Source organism: Chenopodium quinoa, unplaced genomic scaffold (genome assembly GCF_001683475.1).
Source record: "Chenopodium quinoa cultivar QQ74 unplaced genomic scaffold, ASM168347v1, whole genome shotgun sequence".
In the NCBI taxonomy this organism is placed as follows: Eukaryota; Viridiplantae; Streptophyta; class Magnoliopsida; order Caryophyllales; family Amaranthaceae; genus Chenopodium; species Chenopodium quinoa.
In genome coordinates this window covers 569,469-591,612 of record NW_018744996.1, presented here as the reverse complement: position 1 = coordinate 591,612, position 22,144 = coordinate 569,469, and the positions used below count along the sequence as shown (strand labels likewise).

Sequence of the window (22,144 nt, the reverse complement as noted above, 5' to 3'; positions counted from 1 at the left end):
AAACCCCGAAACACCAACAATATATCAATAGATACCAACAACAATACTTGTTAAATATGATACCAACTGCAGTACTAGAATGATACTAATTAAAGTAAATTATCGTAGGATGGTATTTAGATACTATTAAGGATGATATTACCTATATATCTCGTTGGTACTAAATTAGAGTACTCTTTATATTTTTTATTTTTTTTTGTCAATTTACGAAATTAACCTTAGTTGAGTCCTTATTGGACTATAGCTAGTTGAGGCTTAGAATTTCCCTTTTTTTACCAAGGTCAAGCCAGGGAACTAGGGAAGTGACACTTCTTGTAATCACTCAAACAACATTTTGTAATTTTTAGAATATTAAAATTTTCTGAAGACCAAATAACCTTGGGATTTAAGTTGTCAAGCATGGGTATGATAGTTTGTGCTCGAGAAATAAAGGTTATTTAGAATATTCACAATTAACATAGATGTAGCTTGGAATAAGAATACTCATGGAATGACTGAATGAGGATAGGATGGTACCTCCTTTTCGAATTTTGACCGATAAAAATGTGTTTCAAGGTGCATGTTCCTCTGGTCTAGCGAGCTCATCCGTCCTAGTAGAAGCCTTGGCTCGTCATCATAGTATGAGTTGAGTCTGGGCTGCCGGACTTGCAGAAATCAGTGTATATAGGTTCATTTCTGTCTGGAATTACATGATACAAACCAAATACGACTCAATATGAATTATATTCTGAATCCAAACCGAATTACTGTATATAGTGTGGTAATCAACAACGGACTGAGTATCAGATTTATGCTAACCACTTATCGATTGTTTTAACGTTCAGTATTCTTTGATAGATTCAGTCTACACTCACATGCACACAGGCAAATTAATACGTAGTACATTTGTTTCGAAATAAGTTTACCATCTTGATTTTTTTGCACTATTTCTGTTCATTCTAACTTTTACCACTTATATGTATAATATGTAATGAAATAAATGTGATATAGAGAGATTATAATAATCAAAATTGTGTATTGCAAACATTAAAGTTATTTAATTGATTAACATTTGGTTGGTGATAGTCTCATAAAAAAAGTCAAAACAAAAAGAACTTTTAGAGACAAAGGAAGTGTATAGTATCACGATTCACGACTTAGGCTTTAACATTGATCACTATTTTTTTCTCAAAAGGATAACATTTATAACATTGCTAATATAAATTGGATACAAATCATACAGTATAGTCTACATGTTATATACAAAGTATATCATTGGATTAAATTAATGGTATGAGATTTCGTAAAAATAAAATAAAATAAAATAAAATAAAAATTAATGATATGAGATGGAGTAACTTTTAAAAGTGTCCTATTTTGACAAAGTATATTTATACTCCGTAGTATTTTATATTTTTATTTAGTTTTGATGTTTTTATGTGGCAGCACAACCAAACATCTTTTTTTTTTAACTATGAATAACCTAAAATTTTGTTTTTTTATTTAAAAAAAAAAAAGTATGAGTAGCTTTATACAAATAACTGTGGACTATACTATAATCCAATAGGTTGGTTATTTTGTGTACACTTACGACTAAGGTGGTGCTTAACAGTTAACACCCAAACAATTAAACAACCATTTGAACCATCAAAATAACTGGTCGGTTAAAAAATACAAGTGAAACAAAACAACCATTAGAACCATCAAAATAACCAGTCGGTTAAAAAATACAAGTGAAATAACTTTTTTTTATTTTTAAGGAGTACTCTGACTAGACCTTAACCCTTATGGGTTTTTTGGTTCAATAATTGCGGGCCAAGCACTTGGGAGTAGAGGGGGAAAGTAAGAGAATTCCTACTCTCATGCACCCTCACTCGGTAGGATTCGAACTCCAAACCTCTAATATCTAAGGTAAGAAACTTACCAAGTGAACCAACACTTTATTGGCAATGAAACAACCAATTGACTCTTATACTTGTACTCCCTCTATCCCATATTATAGTTCTTGTTTTCCTATTTTGGAGGTTCAAAATGTTGGATAGTATATAAAAACCATTATACCCTCATTTTTTTAACTTTATTTATTGAAATTTCTAATTTACCCTTAAATTATTCACTTGCCTTGTATTTTTTTTCCACTTTCTCTCTCTAACTTTTGTCTATAATGAGGAAGTAGAAATGGAGGAATGTTATGTATTTGTCTGTACATAACATGACAATTCGTAAATATTGTAAAAATTAACATTATTACCACTGAGTTGTGAAATGTATTATTATTACAATAGTACTATAAATGGTTAAAATTACACTAAAGATTGTTACAATAGTATACTTTTGAAGCTAATATATGTACCACTAGATTGTAAAATTATGTCATTGGAGTGTAATGGTATAATGGTAGTTGTAATGGTATTAAAATGATTATAGTGGTACAACTAAAACCTGAAAATTAAAGTGATAATATGTAGTCTCATCACCTTTTTGTTGTACTAAGTTACCATTATGCCCCTGTTATGTACCAATAGGTAAATAACTTTCCTCCATTTAAAATGTCTCGTCTGTAATTGTACTTTTCACTTTTTTTTCTCTTAAATTATCCACTTGTCTTCACTTTTTTCTAGCTTTTTTCCACTTTTAATGTACTTCTTCCACTTCTCCTCCCATTTCTTAAATACCGTGAAAAAAACACAATAGGAACTATATTATGAGACGGAGGGAGTATATAATAAGAGGTCGAGAACACAAGATTATTCATTATTGTACAGCGTATTTTGTAGTTGAGGATGTAGCTTTATTTGATTATATTTTTGTTGAAAAAGTCTGCAATAAAACGTTGAACAACTCGACCTAGGGACCAAAATCAATACGGAGTACGTAGTAGAAGTCACAATCACAATTATTCCAATTTATTGGAGTTAAGAGCATCTCTCCAAATTTTACATGGAAAATTATGTACCGTACGACTAAGGAGGAAGATACTGGATATCATAACATCTTTTTTTGGTGTTGATTGATTTTAGAGTACATATTTTAAAGAGTTGGCACATCGTGTAATTGACTATGACACCACAACTACATTCTTGGAATTTTCCTGTATCAATTTAAAGTTTTCCTACACTTTAAGATTCCACCAATTTAACCAACCAAAGAAATTTTTGTTTCTTTCTTGGACTAATGGTTTAATGCGATATACTTATCCGTTTTAATTTAGTTTGTTTTCTTATCAAGGCAGATATTGTATACTCGTAATTTTTATTTTTATTTTGATAAGAAGATATTGCATAGTAGTAGCCTATTAGGTGGAGTTTAGAAGAAGTGTAGTCAGTAGTACTGTCAAAACGGTTTGACAGTTCGGTTTCGGTTCGGTTTGAAATCGGTTCGGTTTAAAATCTGGTCGGTTTGAAATCGGTTCAAATGTCTTACGGGTTGGTTTCAGTTCGGTTTAAATAATTATCGGTTCGATTCGGTTTCGGTTTATTCTTGAACGGTTTAAATTCGGTTCGGGTTGTAAACGGTTCGGGTAGTAAACGGTCCGGTGCAAACGGGTTGCGGTTTGTTAACAGTTCGGTGTAAACGGTTTTTATCCCGGTTTAAATTCGGTCCGGGTTGTAAACGGTTCGGGTAGTAAACGGTACAGGTTGCGGTTTGTTAACGGTTTTTGTCTTGTTACAACACTTTGGTTCTTTTTTGGTTCAGTTTTATTTTAGTTCGATTTATAACTAGTTCGGTTCGTTAACGGGTACGGTTCTTCTACGATTTAACATTATTTGGATCGGTTTTATTTCAGGTTTACTAAATTACGGTTCGGGTCTGTTTTTTATTTCAAAAAATCGGTTTTTTATCGAGTCGTTCAAAAAACCCCTTATAGGAAGTGGTTTGTAACAGTTCGAATTATAAGCAATTCAGTTCATAAACGGTTCGGTTTATAAGCGGTTCAGTTTATAATCAGTTCGGTTTATAAACGGTTTGGTGTAAACGGGTTGCAGTTTGTTAACGGTTCGGTGTAAACGGTTTTTATGCCAGTTTAAACGGTTTCGGGTTAGAAACGGTTCGGTTCATTTTCGGTTTGGTTTTCCTTTCAGTTCGGTTTAGATTTGGTTCGGTTCTTAAACGGTTTAACGTTTACTCGGATCGGTTCGGTTTCGGTTTTACTAACATGCGGTTCGGGTCGGTTTTCGGTTTCATAAAATCGGTTTTTAATCGGTTCGGTTCTCATTCGGATCGGTTGAAACGATTCGGTTTCACCGGTTCGGTTTGGTTTTTGACAGTGCTAGTAGTCAGTATTCATTATTTAACAAAAATACTAGATTTAATGAGAGATATTGGAATAATTTTTTTACTAGTTGAATGAGAAAGAACATGAAACTAACTTTTATATTAGTGAAAAGTAAGTTTTTTTTTTTAATTTATTTTTTTAATATAATACGAAGTAGGTCATAGCTAAAGAATTGCAAATTACATTTTGAAACAAACGGATGAAAGAAAAAAATAGTGGATAACCTAAATTGAGACAAATTAAAGAGAGTAATTTCTCACTCATAATTTCATTTTAAGTTAAGAAAAATAAAATAGTAGAGAGATACAAGAAGTTTGGGTTTCATCATGTGAAATATATATATATATATATATATATATATATATATATATATATATATATATATATATATATATATATATATATATATATATAAACGGTAATACTGCAATCGATTTAAGACAACTTGAAATGAGAAATATGACACTTAATTTAAAACGAATAAATTATTTTTTAATTTTGCACCAAAAAAAATTTCATACTCCCTCCATCTCTAAAGTTCTTTGAACTTTTTTGTTGATGAGATGATTATTGTATAAATTAAAAGAACTTTTAGAGACAAATAAAGTACAAATTTAATGAAAAATTTAGTATTTTGACCATTGTCCATAAAAATTATACCCATAAAAATATAATAGAAGTATGAAAACTTTCTTGTGTATTGTGTTCTTATTCTAATTTTTTTTTCTTTTTTGTATAGTTCTTTACATCTTGTTAATAATATTACATTATTACGTTACATTATTTCTTAAATTTATACGAAGTATATAAGTACCTCTGTATAAATTAGGATAAGTTGCAACATCATCTTTTTGTAACTTTCACCTTGTGATAAAAATAGGTATCATTAAGGTTCATTAATGGTTGTTACTTCTTGTCTTCTCCTACTTGAAAACAATCTATATCCCTAAAGGATAGAGCAAACTTTCATTTTAATTGCAGTTGGAAGTAGGTGAAATAAGTAAACATTAGTACTAACGACATTTTAGCATCACAAAGACATTTGTTAGGTGTTAGGACAAGTTTCAATAATGCATGCCTTTTAAATTATTTTACATATGGGCCAATTCAAGCATAGAAAAGTCAAGGTACATTTTATTAATATGAACATAAATATAAACCTTAGTACAAAATTCTAAAAGCATCAATAATTCATAATTGTCGGTTAGATGTTATAAGTCCCCACCAAATGATAATTTGTTATTTCTACAGCTTCCACTAATGACTAATTAATCTTTTTAGGTACACCATTTTTGTTCCTTTTTCTTTTTTTTTTTTCTTATTTGTTCAGATTATCATTTACACTAATTTCAATCTGATCATTATGCTTAATGCGCCATGTCCCTTGCTTTAATTAGGAGGAATTTTTTGCCACCTCTTTCTTGATGTATTTTTCTTCATAGGTCCTACCAATTTGGGATAGTACTACTAATAAATTTCAATTAAGCTGTGCGTGCAAACTACAAAGTACACCTTATACTATTCACTATGTATAAAACAAAGTACAAGTGTAATTTATATATATATCCTATATTCCCACTGATCTAATTTGATTTAGCTAAAATTTTGTCTTGCAATATGATTTGTCTGTTCTATTCACCTCGTTTTCATTTGTTTTTTTAAAAAAAAATAAGTTTAGTTAAGGAAATTTAGGAAAAAATAAGGTCTAGTTACCTAAACTTAATTTACCACTAAAATTATTTCTAATAAGTTTTGATAAGTTCAGATAAGATAAAATAAATTTAGATAAATAGAGATCAGGTGAATTTGACACACCGTTATTGAAGCTTCTGTTAAGAGTTTCTTTTAATTTTAAATTGAATTAAATAGTATTTATTAATCATTAGAGCACTACCAATGGTGAGCTAAAAATTTGCTCATGGGCATTTTGGGTGGGCATAAAATTTGATCATGCAATACAATGGTGAGAAAATGAGAAAAAGCCAAAAAATACTCATGAGCATTTCTGAAAATGCCCAAAACTTGAGCATTTTTTAAGATGAATCGTATTTTTGTGGGCCCCGCAACGTGCAGCCAGAAGCAAAAACATTTCGCTGACCAATAGTCAAAAGGCGTCGTTTGGCGTAGTGGGGTAGAAGAAAACTCCTCAAAACGCGTCGTTTTGAGGCCAGAATTTTGAAAAAAAAATTCAAAAACTGACTGACGCGCGTCAGTCAGTGGACAAATCGGTGGACGCCATGTGTCACTTGCAGGTTGTTGACCAATCAGAATATTGTAGCTATTATACAACGGTTATTTTTTTTGTAATTCGATTTCTGAAAAATATATTTATTAAAAAAAAAAAAAATACCAACGGTCATAAAAAAAATTTCTCTATAAATAGACATGCATTTTGGTATATTTTGGTATAATTTCATAAAAATCATAAATCCTCCATATTCTTATTTTTTAAAATATTTTAAAATTGTAGAAGAATATTATTGTTGTATTTCACCCATTTTCAGGTAAATATGTTTTTTTTTATTATATAAATTCAGTTATTTATTAAAATTAGTATATATGTGATTTTTTTGCAAATAAAAAAACGTAGGTCATGTAATGTAATTGCAATTATATATATTATTGAAGAAAGTTGTTGATATTTTGTCCATACATTACTAAATTTGTAGTTAATTTAATTTGAAATTAGTTGGTAATTTTTTATGGAAAATGGGTTTTTGTTTTGTATATGGGAAGTAATTTGTTATGATAAATTATATTGTACATGTTATTTTTGTGTAGGTAGTTAATGTCGTTACATTAAATTATGTATTATATGTTTTGTTTATATGTTGTTCAACGTGAATGTTGTATATTTAATAAATTAATTGGTATTAGATTATATTTTTTCATTTGTTGTCATGTAAATTTGTTTTTTAAATTAATCTTTGTAACAAAATGCAATTTTTGGTTTTTTGATGCAGAATCTTTTAATGGATCCAAACAACCCAAATTTCCGTCAACAATTTACGGGTTTTAGTGATGATTTCCTAACTAATCCTGAGTTTCAATTGTTCTTGCAAAGAATGGGCAATACGTCTTTGCAACCACCTCCACAGCATCAGACACCCACCGAGTTTTCCCTACAAAACCATGTTAATGAAGAACGTACACATGAAACCGATCATGATAGCAACACACAATTCGATGAGAGAGAAGAGGAAAACGTACCAGAGACGCCGCAGTATCCTCCACCAGTTCGCAGACTGGAACCCAACCAGGTTGCTGCACGAGCGACTCGTATTTGGTCTGTTGCAAAAGATGAAGCTCTGATTGGGTTGTACTTGCAGATCAGCGAGGATGCTATTAAAAGTACGAGCCAGAAAGCAACTTGCCTATGGCGCAATGCACAGCAGCATATCAAACTGCTCATGCGGAGAAGCCGCATATAATTCCGCCAAGACCTATTAAGAGTCTGACGTCGACTGGAGAAGGTTGGCAGCAGACACACTACAGTGGATATCTTGCTATGATGAAGCAGGTAGACTTCCGGAGGGAGGGAGTGGTTACAACGAAGCTGGCCGTATAAAAAGTGCGGCGAAGCTTTTTCATCTCGCTCAAGGTCGCAATTTCACTTTTCCTCACGCAATTGAAATGCTTAATAAAGATCCAAAGTGGAGGCCAAAGCTGAGATGGTCCTTGTCAAAGAAGGAAAGAAAAGCCGCTTGTGATGCTGAAGAGCAAGGCAGTGCTGGAAGTGGGAAGAGGTCCAGAGATGATGTAGGGGATGAAACCCCTATGGATGGTTTTTCATCTGGAGGTTTACAACGACCCGAGGGTGTGAAGAAAGCAAAGGCGAAGCGTAAAGGGAAAGCAGTAGCAACAGAAAGTGGTTCGTCTGACCTTAGCGAACGAATGAAGGAATTCGCTACAATTCGCGAAAGGGAGGCCATTCTAAAGGAAGAGAGGATCAAAATTGAAAAGGATAAGGAACAGAGGAAACGGGAGGAACTTGACATTCATAAGATGAGAACCATGTTTGATATGCTGCAAACTCTGAAAAATTCGCCTACGCCACTCACTCCTCAAGAAGAGGCGTACAAGAATTTTTTACTGGGTAAATTACAAGGCTTTTAAGCATGTTTGGTTGTTTTAGGTCTACGCTTGTATTAGTTAAGTTTAACATTATGCGCAATGTAGTCTTTTATTTTTAACTTGTATTAGTGGTGTGTTTAATTTCAATGTAAGATGTAAAATTGTATTCTGATTTTCCAATATTGAATGACATGTTGTTTAACAAGTTGATTTCAGTTGTCATTGATACCGACATAATTGCTTTAAATCTTTGTCATTGTGTAGTCACATTTTTCTGAATTCACTTTGTCATAATGCTTTAACTTTGGGTCATTGGTACCTACATAATTGCAATAAGTCTTTGTCATTGTGTAGTCACATTTTTCTGAATTTACTTTATTAGAGTGCTTTAACTTTGGGTCATTGATACCGACATAATTGCACTCAAGATTTGTCACTGTCAACTAGCATAGTATACCTATTCCGTGGCTGAAAATTTGATTCCTTTAGTTGGTGTGGTCATTCAGATTTGTAACCACATTTTCATTTGATATATTTGCTATATATAGTAGGCATGGCACATATCCACAACCACACCAATTCATAAACTTACAATATTAATACATGATGTATTCCAGACCATCATCAAGTTCAAGTTTAAGTTCATCTTCTTCAAATACTGAAAAATATGATCAACTCGTTGATGAACTCTTCACATACCAACCCCCATCTTTCCTCATGCCCCAAACACAATCTCAACATACTTCAAAAACACCTAGAGGGGGTACGAATAGAAGAGATAGGGAAATTGGATATGCCAGGCTGTTTAATGATTACTTTTCCGATAATCCTGTGTACAACACCACCCAATTTAGAAGAAGATTTCGTATGCAACGACCTTTGTTTTTACGTATAATGAACAAGGTCGTTGAAGGTGATGTTTACTTCTAGCAGCATAGGGATGCAGCTGGAAGGTTAGGTTTATCACCTCTGCAAAAATGTACAGCCGCGATAAGAATGTTAGCCTACGACATGGCTGCGGACGCCGTGGATGAATACGTTCGAATCAGTCAGTCAACCGCTCGAGTTGCTCTTTAACGTTTTTGTGCCGGGGTTATTGATCAGTTCGGAACCGAGTATATGCGAAACCCTACAACTGATGAATTGGCCCGAATACTGCATCAAAATGAACTGCATGGTTTTCTAGGCATGATAGGCAACATTGATTGCATGTATTGGAAATGGAAGAACTGTCCAACGGCTTGGAAAGCGCAGTACGCCAGTAGGAACAAGAAAGCAACGCTAATACTGGAAGCCGTTGCGGATCAGGATTTATGGATATGGCATTCCTTCTTTGGTATTCCCGAATCTTGTAATGACCTTAATGTGTTGTACCGTTCACCAGTGTTCGATGAGGTTCTGCATGGTCGAGCTCCTCCGGTAAATTTTACAGTTAACGGCCATGAATACAACATGGCATATTACTTAGCCGACGACATTTATCCGAAGTGGGCAACTTTTGTTCATTGTATCACATCCCCTCAACTTCAGAAAGATAAAATGTTCGCTGACCACCAGGCTACTGCTCGGAAGGATGTTGAAAGAGCTTTCGGTGTTTTGCAAGCTCGATTTGCAATAATACGAAAACCGTCACTAGCGTACGATGAGGACATACTGCGGGACATAATGAAAGCATGTATCATTATGCACAACATGATTGTTGAAGATGAGCGCCACAACTACACTCGAGCCGAAGTTCTAAGAGCCTTCTACGAAGAAGATCAACAAGAATTAACACCGGCATCAACGTCTACAACGCCACCGTTTGAATTCAACGTAGGACGACCTACCAACTTTGACTTTGACGCATTTCTACAGCGAAAAGCTTCCCTCCGTGATAGAGAAATTCATCTATCTCTGAAACGTGATTTAGTCGAACATATTTGGCTACGATACGGGCCACGTAATTAGGGAAAAATTAGCACGACTTAAATAAGGCCAAGTACTATGGCCTACCTACTTTTCCGTACAGAGTCGGGTTATTTTTTTATTGTTTTTTTTATGTTATTCACTAAGTTTAATTACGCATGACGTTGCAAATGTAATTGGTTTCTAGTAATGTACCGCTTTTTAAAATAAATAAAAACATTTACGAAATTTTGAGCTTTTTTTACAATTATGTCATCTAACGTACATAATTCCACGACAAATTTTAACGAAAAAAACGACACAAATAAAAAAAATAAGTTACACAAATTTAAACTAGTTTTTATTTATTTGGAGTAATATTGTTAAAAATATAAATGAAATTAATAAATAAAGAAGTGTTGTGTAGGAGTGAGAAAGTAATTGTGGGGTATTGAAAAAGTAAGAGAGATAGAGTGGTGGGCAAACATTTTTTTGCTCACTATTGGGAGAGAAATTGTGAAAAAAATTTGCCCATGGACAAAACTGATTTGTTGAGAGAGAAAGTGGGTGGGCATTTTTTTTGCTCACCATTGAGAGTGGTCTTATAAAAACTTATTTAAATTATTTTCCTGTACTTATATCTTATTGAACTTTATTTTAATAATGAAATAAAACAAAAGAAGTTGACCTTTATGTTATAAAGTTCTTCTAAAATCACTAGAAATTTTTTGTTTTGTTCATGTAAAGGCTACCAAACAAAGCTTGGTCTACCAAATAAAGGTTGTGAAATCAAATCCCACTAGAGGCACTTTGGGGTGGGGATTCCCTTAGTCTTCCCCCCACTTCCATAGTGTCTAGCCCGCTAATCCGGGCCGGGAGGACCGGCCTTATTCTTACAAAAAAAAAAAGAAAAAAAAAAAAAAAAAACCGTTCATGTTAAGTTTCAATTTGGTCAATAGGTGTCATTGGTTAGAAGATAATTTCCTTGGAAATGGAATTTTCTAGGAAGTATTAAAATGAAGGTGTGTTTTATTGGAGGGAAATAAGCTAAACATGGGAAATAGCAATTCCAAGGGAAATACAAATTCCCACAACCCTTGAAATTACTCACCAACTCCCCCCTTGGTGAGTTGAATTTCCTAGGAAATGCAATTTCCTATTATGTCAACCAAACAATTTAGCTAAATTCCTAGAAAAATCATAAGGGGAAAAATTTCCCATGAAATATAAATTCCTATGGGAAGTTAATTCCTATGTTAACCAAACGAGCACTTAAGTTCAATTCTAATGTGTAAGTGGGTGATGTTGAGAATTAAATATGTTGATACGGAGTAATGTGTTTTATTCTTACGTAGGGAGTCTAGGGACGATGGAAGTTGGGAAGAGAGAAAAATGATACGAGTGCTCTGTAATGAATAACAAGTGGGGTTAGTAGGAGGAAAGAGAAATAATAAAATAAATAGAGATATTTCCATATAATGAAGTGATGTATTTATTCAAAGTGATGCACTCATTCAGATACGAAGGGATTGAGGGTCTCAGGCAGCATTATAAAATGATTGATCCAAATAAATTTAGAAAATAGAGCACGCATTGCGTGCATATAAAATACTCCCATCGTTTTTCTTTTTTCTTTTTTTTTTTAAAAAAAAAATTATTATTTGCATCACTTGGAATGCACGGATTTTTAAGAGAGTAATATAATATTATGAGTGGGTGAATAAATTATTATAGTAAAATTAAGATGGGGACCATGAAAGAGAAATTATGTAAGAGAGGATAAATATTTTTATTATTTAAGTAGGGAACATGGAAGAGAGAGAAATGATATAATAATTTGAGTGGAGTTTAAAGTAAGAAAAAGAAATGATAAAATATAGTATAAAGTTACCAAATATAGAAGTGATGCATTAAAAAAAACACCCATAAAAAGAAAGTGATGTAAATAAAAAAAAAAACAGAGGGAGTACTTCGTAAATCTAGTGTAGACAACGTGTGTAATTGTCAAATGCGACTATATTTGAGAATAGAGGAAGTAGCTGTTCACATGAACGGAAATAGTTAACCAAAAGTATACTTATTACAGTACGATTTAGGGAGTAGTTAAGTTGATACTAATACTTAATTAAGGAGTAATACAGACGACTCTGCAAATCACCTTTGTAATTAAATAGTCATAATACTCCTGTTTTAACACTTTTTGTATTCCAGTCTGCTACTTGCTGCTGCTCCTGCTTTACTTCAACAGTTTGAACTTGTGGGTGTTCTTTCTCTCTCTCTCTCTCTTGTCTAATAAACAGACCTTCTTTCTCCATTTTACAATCTTGTGCTGCTTTCCCTTTCTTCTTTGCGAAATTCTTACTATTGTATAATTTCAATTTCTGGGTATTTTCGTTAAATCCTGTTCTTTGATGAATTAGTTTAAAGGTAAGGCGAAAAGGTGTAATTTTTAGTTCATTTATATTTAACTTTTTATGCTTTTTGCTAAAAATTTGTGGGTTGCATACCAGGTATTCGCTGAAATTTCCCAGAGAAGAGTAGATCCTGAAAAGGGTTTTTGGGGGTTTATAATTTTCTGGGATTTCAAAATGGAGGCTGAAAATGGAGAATTTAAATCTAAAATGGAGGATTATGAAGTGATTGAGCAAATTGGAAGAGGCGCATTTGGGGTTGCTTTTCTTGTCCTCCACAAAGCTGAGCAAAAGAAGTGAATTTCCTTTTCCTTCAAGATTAAATCTTGTTAATTACTTTGTTTGAATGATTAACACATAGATTAGCTGATAGGATCAATTGGTTGAATTTGATTCAATTTTATATAATTTTTTCAAAGTTTTGTGGGGTTTAAGGAAGGAAAACAATTATAGGGTGTTGAAAACAGGTCAACGATTTCAAACCAAATAATAGAGTATTGTATTTTTAAAATTTTGTTGATTGCTAATGATTTGTTTGTCGGTGTTATATGGGTTGCTACCCATATTTCTTATGGTTGCTAATTATTCATGTATTTTTTAGGTATGTATTGAAGAAGATACGCTTAGCTAAACAAACTGAGAAATTTAAGAGAACAGCTCTTCAGGAGGTTAGTCTCTTTAATCTTTAATTTGTAGAATTTCAATTGAACATGTTGGTAGTCAAGATCTTAGTAATTTAATTTGGTGGATTAAAAATGTTAATTATGTTTACTTCGTCTTATCACAGCTTTAACATACGCAGCCTTATGGTTATGAATATAATATAAATATCCTAAACTGACATTAGTTTTGGAATGTATGGCAAAATCACGCATCGACTAGTATTGTTGTATTTTGATGTTTCATACCTCCACTTTTAGGCGTTTTAGTTCATGAATCTATGACAAAATCATGTATTGATCACTGTTACGTAGTATTTTAGTTTAGTTTAGTTATCTCTTTGTATTGCCTCCCTGTGCTTCTTTATGTTTGTTCCATTTCGAATATTCCATTTGAAGGGAGAAAAACTATGACCATGACTATTTATAGATATATTATTCATTGATGTATGTGAGAGATAAGATTCTTATGTGGGATCTTGTTAGATTTGTTTCGATGTGTTAGTTCAAAATATTAACTTTTCATAATTTTTAATCATAAACAATTTAAAGATATTGTTGTTCAAAGATGTACATTGAAGATGTGATAAATGACAAATAGGACAAGCATTGAGGACTGGACGAAGTATGTCTTATGTACCTTTTACATGTGTAACTGTGGTTATTAGGTCTTATTACCTTTTGCTGCATTCTTTGATCTTGGTATGTCTTAATGTCTCATTGTCCAAATGTTGCATTTTGCTGAACTTGTTTGCTTTCTCTTTTGTAAAGGACTAGAGCTTTATATTCTCAGTACTTACCATTTTTACTTTTGCCCTGGCTCTTGTTGTTTTGTTCAGATGGAGCTGATTTCCAAGCTAAACAATCCATACATTGTTGAATATAAAGATTCTTGGGTGGACAAGGTAAATATAGACATCACATACCGAGTATATATTAGTGCCATTGATGCCATATTGGCTATTACTGTTCGCTATGTATCTTGGTTTAACATAGTATGGCTTTGAAATTTGAACGCTACTGCATCAATATGAACTCAACTTCTCAATTAGGAGGTAGCATGGCCATTACATGTGCTGATTTTGTTGAAAATGATCTGTTTGAAACTATGAAATTCCTTAATGACATTGCTATGGTTTTACTACTACAGCTTCATACTATCGTTTTTTTCTCTCTACTGTAGGAATGCTGCGTATGCATTGTAACCAGCTATTGCGAAGGAGGTGATATGTAAGCAGCTAGCATCCTTGATTATTATCATTTATGTACTTATCTCTTATAAAAGTATTGTAGGATTTCAAATTGTATGACTAGCATGAGAGTTGCATTAGGCACTCATCTTAAAATAATTGCGGGGTGATCACATCATTCATCACACATTGCCTTAAAAGGATCTTTCATCTTTGTGATCACAAGAGGCAATGCGTGGATGTGAATGGTTCTATCCATTTAGATTGAAGAAACTTTTTTTTTTTTCTAATTATATTTTATTTCAAAAGAAATTATGCAGTTTCCATTATTTTTGGATGCAATTAACTAATGACTAAATGGGATAATATTCTGGATGATCAGGGCTGAGATCGTTAGGAAGGCTAGAGGATCACATATCTCCGAGGAGGTAGCAATAGATAATCATTTACCAATTCTCGTTATATTACTTGCATGAGTATTTAGAAACCTATTTAAATTCTTGTTATCTACAGAAAATCTGCAAATGGATGACTCAGTTGTTGGTAGCTGTGGATTACCTGCACTCCAACCGCATACTTCACAGAGATTTGAAGGTTTGTAAATCTGCATGTGCTTGCAAAATCGGTACTGGTTTTGTTTTTCAAGGATATGGCCCACTAATGTCAATTGTAATGTAACTATGTTTATTTCAGTGTTCCAACATCTTCTTGACAAAGGAAAATGACATTCGGCTTGGTAAGGGACTTTCTGCCTAGGCTTTTTTTCTTAAAAAATATATCCATTGACATATAAAAATTGTACCCTCTTGTGTGTTAGAGGTTGAATTGAGCTGGATTAGGGCTTACAAAAAAAATTTGTGTGGAGGTTATAGGTGACTTTGGACTTGCAAAACTTCTCAAGCCTGATGATCTTGCTTCATCGGTATTGACTTCTGAGCATTTCCTCTATTGATATGCATTTGCAAACAATAAAATTATTTTGCTGATGAAAGGGTTTTTCTGTTGATGACTTACTGTAATTAGGTTGTTGGTACACCCAATTATATGTGTCCTGAGCTCCTTGCAGATATACCTTATGGCTACAAATCAGATATATGGTCACTTGGTAAGTAACAAAGAGTATTATGGTGTCACTTTAAACTCTGTTATCTTGTTTTGTGCTGAATTATTTTGTTCCTTTAGGATGTTGTATATTTGAGATTGCTGCACATCAACCAGCATTTAGAGCTAATGTAAGTCCCATGCTGAATTACCTCCGTACTAAATTATCTATTGGACACCGAGAAGTTTTAGTTTGATTTTTGTATGATTTGTTACTAATTCTTCTGGTGAAATGAAACAGGACATGGCTAGTCTGATCAACAAAATTAACCGATCAATCATGACCCCACTTCCAATTGTCTACTCATCCACTTTGTAAGTGCCACAAAATCCAAGAAATGGACTTGGTGCTTTAGAGTTAGATTTCACCACATCTATATCTCCATTTACTTTCAGTTGCATGTTTTTCTATTCCATTAATCCATTATAGAATAAAGTCGCATTATCTTTATTCACAATTTGTGCTTCTGCTATCCAGGAAACAAATTATAAAGACCATGTTACGAAAAAGCCCAGAGTATAGGCCAACTGTGAGTTTCAGTGCCTTTTGCACCTGCCTTTAAATTCTAGACTAGATTGCAGCTCTTGGATCCTCTCTGATGCATGTTCTGTAATATTTTCATTACTTACCAGGCTGCAGAAATTTTAAGACATCCTCACCTGCAGCCATTTCTAGTCAGATGTCGTGCTACATCCCCATCCTATCTTCCCGTCAAGTCGCCAAACTCAAAGGAAAAGGCAGAAAAGACAGCTAGGAGACTTTCATCTGGTAAAACTAATAGGGGAAAGGATGGAAGAGAGAGTGAACATAGAGCAGTGAAGCTAATTGGAAATTTTGATCAATGTGACAAGGATGGAAGCGAGAGAGAACATAGAGCAGTAAAACCTATTGGAAATTTTGATCAATGTGACAAGGATGGAAGAGAGAGAGAACAAAGAGCAGTAAAGCCAATTGGAAATTTTGATCAATGTGAAAAGATTAGTGATGCTGTGCCCATCAATCAGCAGAATTGTTGTGACAAATCATCCACATCTGCTACCTCTGAGGAAAACCTTGAAACGAAGAGAGTTGATCTGGTGAGCTACTTTAAGGATAGATGTGATGCCAGTGAAAGTTCCAAATGTGAGTCTTCAGGCTGTCATACGATTATGTGCGGCTCAGATGAGCTAAGTGGCTTAAATGCTTCCAAGGAAAGCAGTGTGGAAGAAACTACAGCCACAAATACATTTAATAATGATTCCCTTCAACAATGGGTAGATGTTAATGTTGAGAATGCAAACAAACTAGATTTATTGGAGCTTTATGACGTACAAGACCTTACTGACGAAAGTGAAAATGTCAATCAAGTCATGCCACAGAACAATGGAAACACAACGATTTCCTGTGAAGAGCATCTTTCTGCTAATAGCTCTCCTGATGATGGACCAACGCCATTGCCAGTTACGCAAAATGAGCATGTTGAACCAAGCTCTCAAAGGGAAACAAAAAGTCATGATATTTGTATAGAAAATCAACCAACAGAGAAGTCTATGCCTTCTGAGAATGGTAATTTGCTCCCATCCAACTGTGAAGTTGGAGTAGAGACTCTCAACACTAGTTGCACCTTACAGTCAAGTAGTGGTGGTGATGAAACAATTAACCCAACACCAGCTGAATTGTCTTTACTGAGGAGGACCCTAACAGCAATGAGTGGTGGTCAAACTAAAGGTGGGGCTGAAGTTCCAACCCACCAAAGAGCTGATGCTTTGGAATCTCTCCTTGAGTTATGTGCACGGCTTCTTAGAGAGGATAAGCTTGACGAACTTTCTGGTATTCTGAGACCCTTTGGTGAAGAAACTGTGTCGTCCCGGGAAACTGCAATATGGCTGACAAAAAGCCTGATTGCAGCACATAAATCAGCCAAAGCTACCTCAGCTTGATGTTCTAGAGCATTTGATATGGATTTGCCTTGTTCATGACATTGTGATATGTAAAAATTTTGTGTGCGTGTGTGTGAGATTCGGAGGGCTGGGTACATTCAATGAATTTGTGAATTTTCTTAAAAAAATGTTGCTGTTTTGAACTCTCTAGTTGTAAACCACTGGATGCTTATTATTAATTGGAAGTGGCCTTCAACGATAGGAAATTAATTTGTCAAATTTGCTGAAATGAACTTTATCAATGCGTTAATTTCATTTATTTTTAAAGCTGGTGATGATTTCAAAGGATTATATAAGAATTGTACCAAAAGATTCTGCAAAAGCAATCTTTGTACAGAAAATCTGCTGCTTTGTATTCTTGGTTCTCCTATAGTGTCGAATGAGATCTTGAGCATGTTTGAGAAATACTAAGTTGAACAACACCGGAAATTCTGAGCAGTTATGCTGTCCATCTTTAGTAGAATCTACAAGCTCACATGATGCTGTCCTTAGAGGTGATGTGTGTCTTGTATCTGATGTAGTGCAATACTCTGTAGTCGAAAAATGAAGAATGCTATGGAGGGCTATAGTTGTATGGAAACTCATAACTGGCAAGGTTGCAAAGGAACCATTAATGTGGGCTGGGAGCTTGAGTTGTATGGGTGGAGCATTCGTTCTCACCCCTATGTCAGCCACACCGCAACAGTTGTCGCTGGTGTTGCAATGTTGCATGATAAGAACTCTGCCAATAATGATACAGCCTTGCTGGTTATATTTTGAGAATTTGTATTTAGTTAACTTGGGTTGTAACTCTGTAATAGCTTTATTAGTAATGTAGGCTTAAACCTTATTTAGCATGTACACAATTACACAGGCAAGGACATATAATATCAAAGATATCTACGATCAAGATACCAAAAGACATACGAAGTGATTATTATTTTTCATAATTTCTCAAATATCGGTCCAAAACAAACTGTTATTGAACCTGCAACATACATTATTTCATCACACCGGAAGAGGCGGAGGTGGAGCAGGCGGAAGGTTACAGGATATACCAGCATGAAAGACGGTAAAGTCATAAGCAGTAGGACTGTAGGAAAGATAAGTGAAGCTGTAATTAGCATTAGAGGGTATATAACATATACCACCTTCATTCACATAGCATGTATCGTTTACGATTGTGAGTACTTTTGGATCTAACGGCCGATAAGGCACAAATCCAGTACAATTCAATCGGACATCAATGAATACACAATCTTTACAAGTATTGATGATTGATACTTTCCATCCTCTTGGTTGCTCATCTGTTCTGTCCTGCCTGAGTCTTATGTTCTTATACATGTTGCAGTCATCCCAATTGCTTATTCCTGTTTACAAGTATGTGCATGTTATCGATTTTTAGGGTACATATGGGGAAAAACATACACGAGTAATTAAGAAATTGAGTTAAAGTGTTAAGACTATCCTTCACTATTTGAATGTTGCAAAGAAATTTATTACGAGGTGGTAAAAAGATTTGAAAGGTTACAACTTTATAAAGCGAGTCATCCAAAAAAAAAAAAAAAAAAGGAGGTTCTTGGGGTGATAAAAGTTTTACAATGATGCAAAAAACTCAATTAATTAGACCATGTCATTTGAATGATTTGATCTAATTTTTTGTTAATGGAGAAGTTCTTTTTAATGAAATGATTATAAAATGATGGAAGTGCTCGAAAATCTTTATGGGTAAAAAATAATACAAGTTTCCGACTTATTTGAAAGCTGAAAAAAACTTGATTATAAACAATTCTAATTTAAAAAGCTAATTTCAAATTTAAAGAGAAAACTTAGATGGCATAATTTTTAAATATTAATGTTTAATTGGTAGCTAAAATAAAATCAAATAGGTAAAATGTAAGAAACATTTACAATAAAAATTAAGTTTAGTGATGCGAATAAATAACGTACCTTGATGAACAAAAGAGATAAGCAAAAGTAGAGACAGAAAATTGAGAATGGAAGCCATTTCAGTGCTTGTGGTTGTAATGTTTTTGGACAAATAAAATTTTATGTCATGAATTCAATACTTTGTATTTATAATCATAAACAAAAACTTGAATAGTTTCTTCTTTTTTGAATAGTTTCTTCTTCTTATATTTTGTCTTTTTTTTTTTTTTTTTTTTTTTGGGTTGTCCTATGTGTAACAAACTCTATGAGTTTTCTCAATTCATTGACTTTGCATGTAACAGACCCTTAATATCCTCTTCAATTAAATGACAACTCATATTATGTGAGATATAACATCTTAAAATTGATAACTCACATTGTGATATTGATACGAAATGAGGCTATGTTCAATTCAAGTTACTTAAGCAAATAATTTGTTAACTTTAGAAATGATTGGACCAAAATTAGATCACATAAGATTAGATTAGATTTGATCTTTTTATTTGTGTTTATTTAATTGTGTTTATTTAATGCTAAATATTTTTAATTCCGTAATAGAAATTATGGAAATTTCATCATTTGAAAATACACATTTATAGGAAAACTAGTTTAAATCCCGTGCCATGCACGATTTTACTAAATTTTATAGTGAATTATATTGCAACAATTATGTACCAAAAAAAATCACGAAGTATATTTTTTAAAGGAAATAAAATAGCTAGAATTTCAATTTATACTCATGCCAAAGATATCAAAATTATTGATGCAAAAGAATTAACAAATCAAATAAAATGAAAGAAATTTGTGGACTATGAGGTTTTATACTACTCCTTATAAAAATGTAAAGTTTTGATTAGTAACCGTATAATACACACACATGGATATACCCTTCGTCCCTAATTTGTTAACATACTTATTCGACACAATGTTTTATGCAAATTTATTTGATTTTATTTTACTTTGTGATAATTAGTAACCATTTTTTTTATTACATAATATATGAGTAGTACATATACATTTTTATTTATATAATAAAATTTGTTTGATTAAATTTTTTTATAGGTTATTATTGCAAATTAAACATTATTATGTTGAAGTAGAGAAGGAATAATTGTATCCCCAACAAATTATATATATTTTTTTATCGATTAGTTATAGAATTTGTTATATACACCTGGGTGTACAGTACACTCGGGGGCATTTGCTCATTTAATCAACAAATGAGCAAATAGTATTTTTACTCATTTGTTGGTTGAATGAGCAAATGACCCTTGGTGTACAATACACCCGGATGTACATAATAGGCTGTCGATTAGTTAAGATTGAGTACGTATTGTATTATTATAATTTTCTTAGTTGAAAATATTTTTGCACAAAATATTGACACATTATGATATTATTTATATGAAGAGTAGAAAATTATAGAATATATAGTTATATATGTTATTAAAATATTATCTTCTCTAATTGAAATAGACTTTATTGCCAAAAATAATAAAGTTGGAGGAAAAAAAAATACTACCTCCGTTTCATATTTTTTTGCAACTTTAGAATATTTTTTTATCTCACAAATAATACATCAAAGCTGCAAAAAATATGAAACGAAGGTAGTAGAATGATTATACATAGTCCTTGGCTAAAATACTATTCTAATAATATAATACCTTAAATATGCAAAGAAAATATTATTGTTATTGGGGTTTGACCAAAAGAAAAAGAAAAAAAAAAAGGCGGGAAAATATTTAATCAGGAGATGACACGTTTCATTCCTGATTCGCCTTTAGTATAGAGTTATAGATGATGACATCATTTTACTTTAAGAATTATTGTACAAATATGATCAAAGTTTAGTCAAATCTAAAAAATAGATCAAATTAGAAAAATTAAAATGCTTAACCTGTTCTTTTGAGCTGCTCTACTTTGCTCTACTTAAAAATAATAATTAATAATAATAATAATTAATATTTAATAATTAACTAATATTTATAGATGATAATAATTAGCATTTAATAATTATAATAATTAATATTTTATAATAATAATACTAATTAATGTATAATATTAATTGATAATAATAACTAATATTTATTGATAATAATTATTATTTTATATTATTTAACACATTTTCTAATGTTAAAAAAAGAGTAATCTAAAAAAAACCAAATAATAATAATAATAATAATAATAATAATAATAATCTGCTCTGCTCTGCCTAGAAGCTCAAAAGAACAGGGCTTTCGGGTGAACTAATAAACGTAAGAGCTGTCAATTCGAGTTATTGGATCGGGTGTAATTGATTCAGATTTAGTCAAGTATATTTCAAATTTAATTTATGCTAAATCATTGTACAAATACAAGTTAAAATAATTTAGGTTAGGTTAACCAATTGAATAGCTAACATCCACTTCTATTCCAAAAAAAAGGCTGGCATCCAGTTAATAGTTACAAATTAGTGTGAAATATCGTTTGGAAAATCTTAGTAAATTGGAAACAAATCATAAGGATAGTTTATTAATCAAATAATGATGCTTCAAAAAAAAAAAAGAATTGATAAACCCAACTTTGACTCTTTGAGGACTGTTTACTTTCAAAAGGTAGAAAATCTTCAAAATCCCATGTTTACATTATCTATTGTTACAAAATAGGAATGAATAATTATTAGGAAAAAATTGATATTTTTAAACCCAACTTTGCGCTTTTTTTTTTTTTTTTTTTTTTTGTGAACTTCATTTAATAAAC

At 32.5% G+C, this 22,144-nt stretch overlaps 2 protein-coding genes across 3 annotated transcripts; both read left to right on the top strand.

Moving 5' to 3' along the window:
- The first annotated feature begins 9,448 nt into the window (after positions 1 to 9,448).
- LOC110707146 lies at positions 9,449 to 10,279 on the top strand. Its single transcript, XM_021885158.1, has one exon. The coding sequence runs from the start codon at positions 9,449 to 9,451 to the stop codon at positions 10,277 to 10,279; it is 831 nt and encodes a 276-aa protein (XP_021740850.1).
- A 1,998-nt stretch (positions 10,280 to 12,277) lies between these two features.
- LOC110707218 (serine/threonine-protein kinase Nek6-like) lies at positions 12,278 to 17,735 on the top strand. Of its 2 annotated transcripts, XM_021885224.1 has the most exons (15): positions 12,457 to 12,473; positions 12,637 to 12,643; positions 12,727 to 12,923; positions 13,229 to 13,295; positions 14,126 to 14,191; positions 14,470 to 14,516; positions 14,859 to 14,904; positions 14,990 to 15,070; positions 15,170 to 15,212; positions 15,349 to 15,398; positions 15,500 to 15,581; positions 15,659 to 15,708; positions 15,819 to 15,892; positions 16,056 to 16,107; positions 16,211 to 17,735. In XM_021885224.1, exons 3-15 carry the CDS (start codon positions 12,805 to 12,807, stop codon positions 17,495 to 17,497), a joined length of 2,064 nt encoding a protein of 687 aa, XP_021740916.1. In that variant the 5' UTR covers positions 12,457 to 12,473; positions 12,637 to 12,643; positions 12,727 to 12,804; the 3' UTR covers positions 17,498 to 17,735. The 2 variants fall into 2 exon arrangements, with proteins under 2 accessions (XP_021740915.1, XP_021740916.1); XM_021885223.1 differs by lacking the exon at positions 12,637 to 12,643 and having other exon boundaries at positions 12,278 to 12,473.
- The last annotated feature ends 4,409 nt before the right edge of the window (positions 17,736 to 22,144 follow it).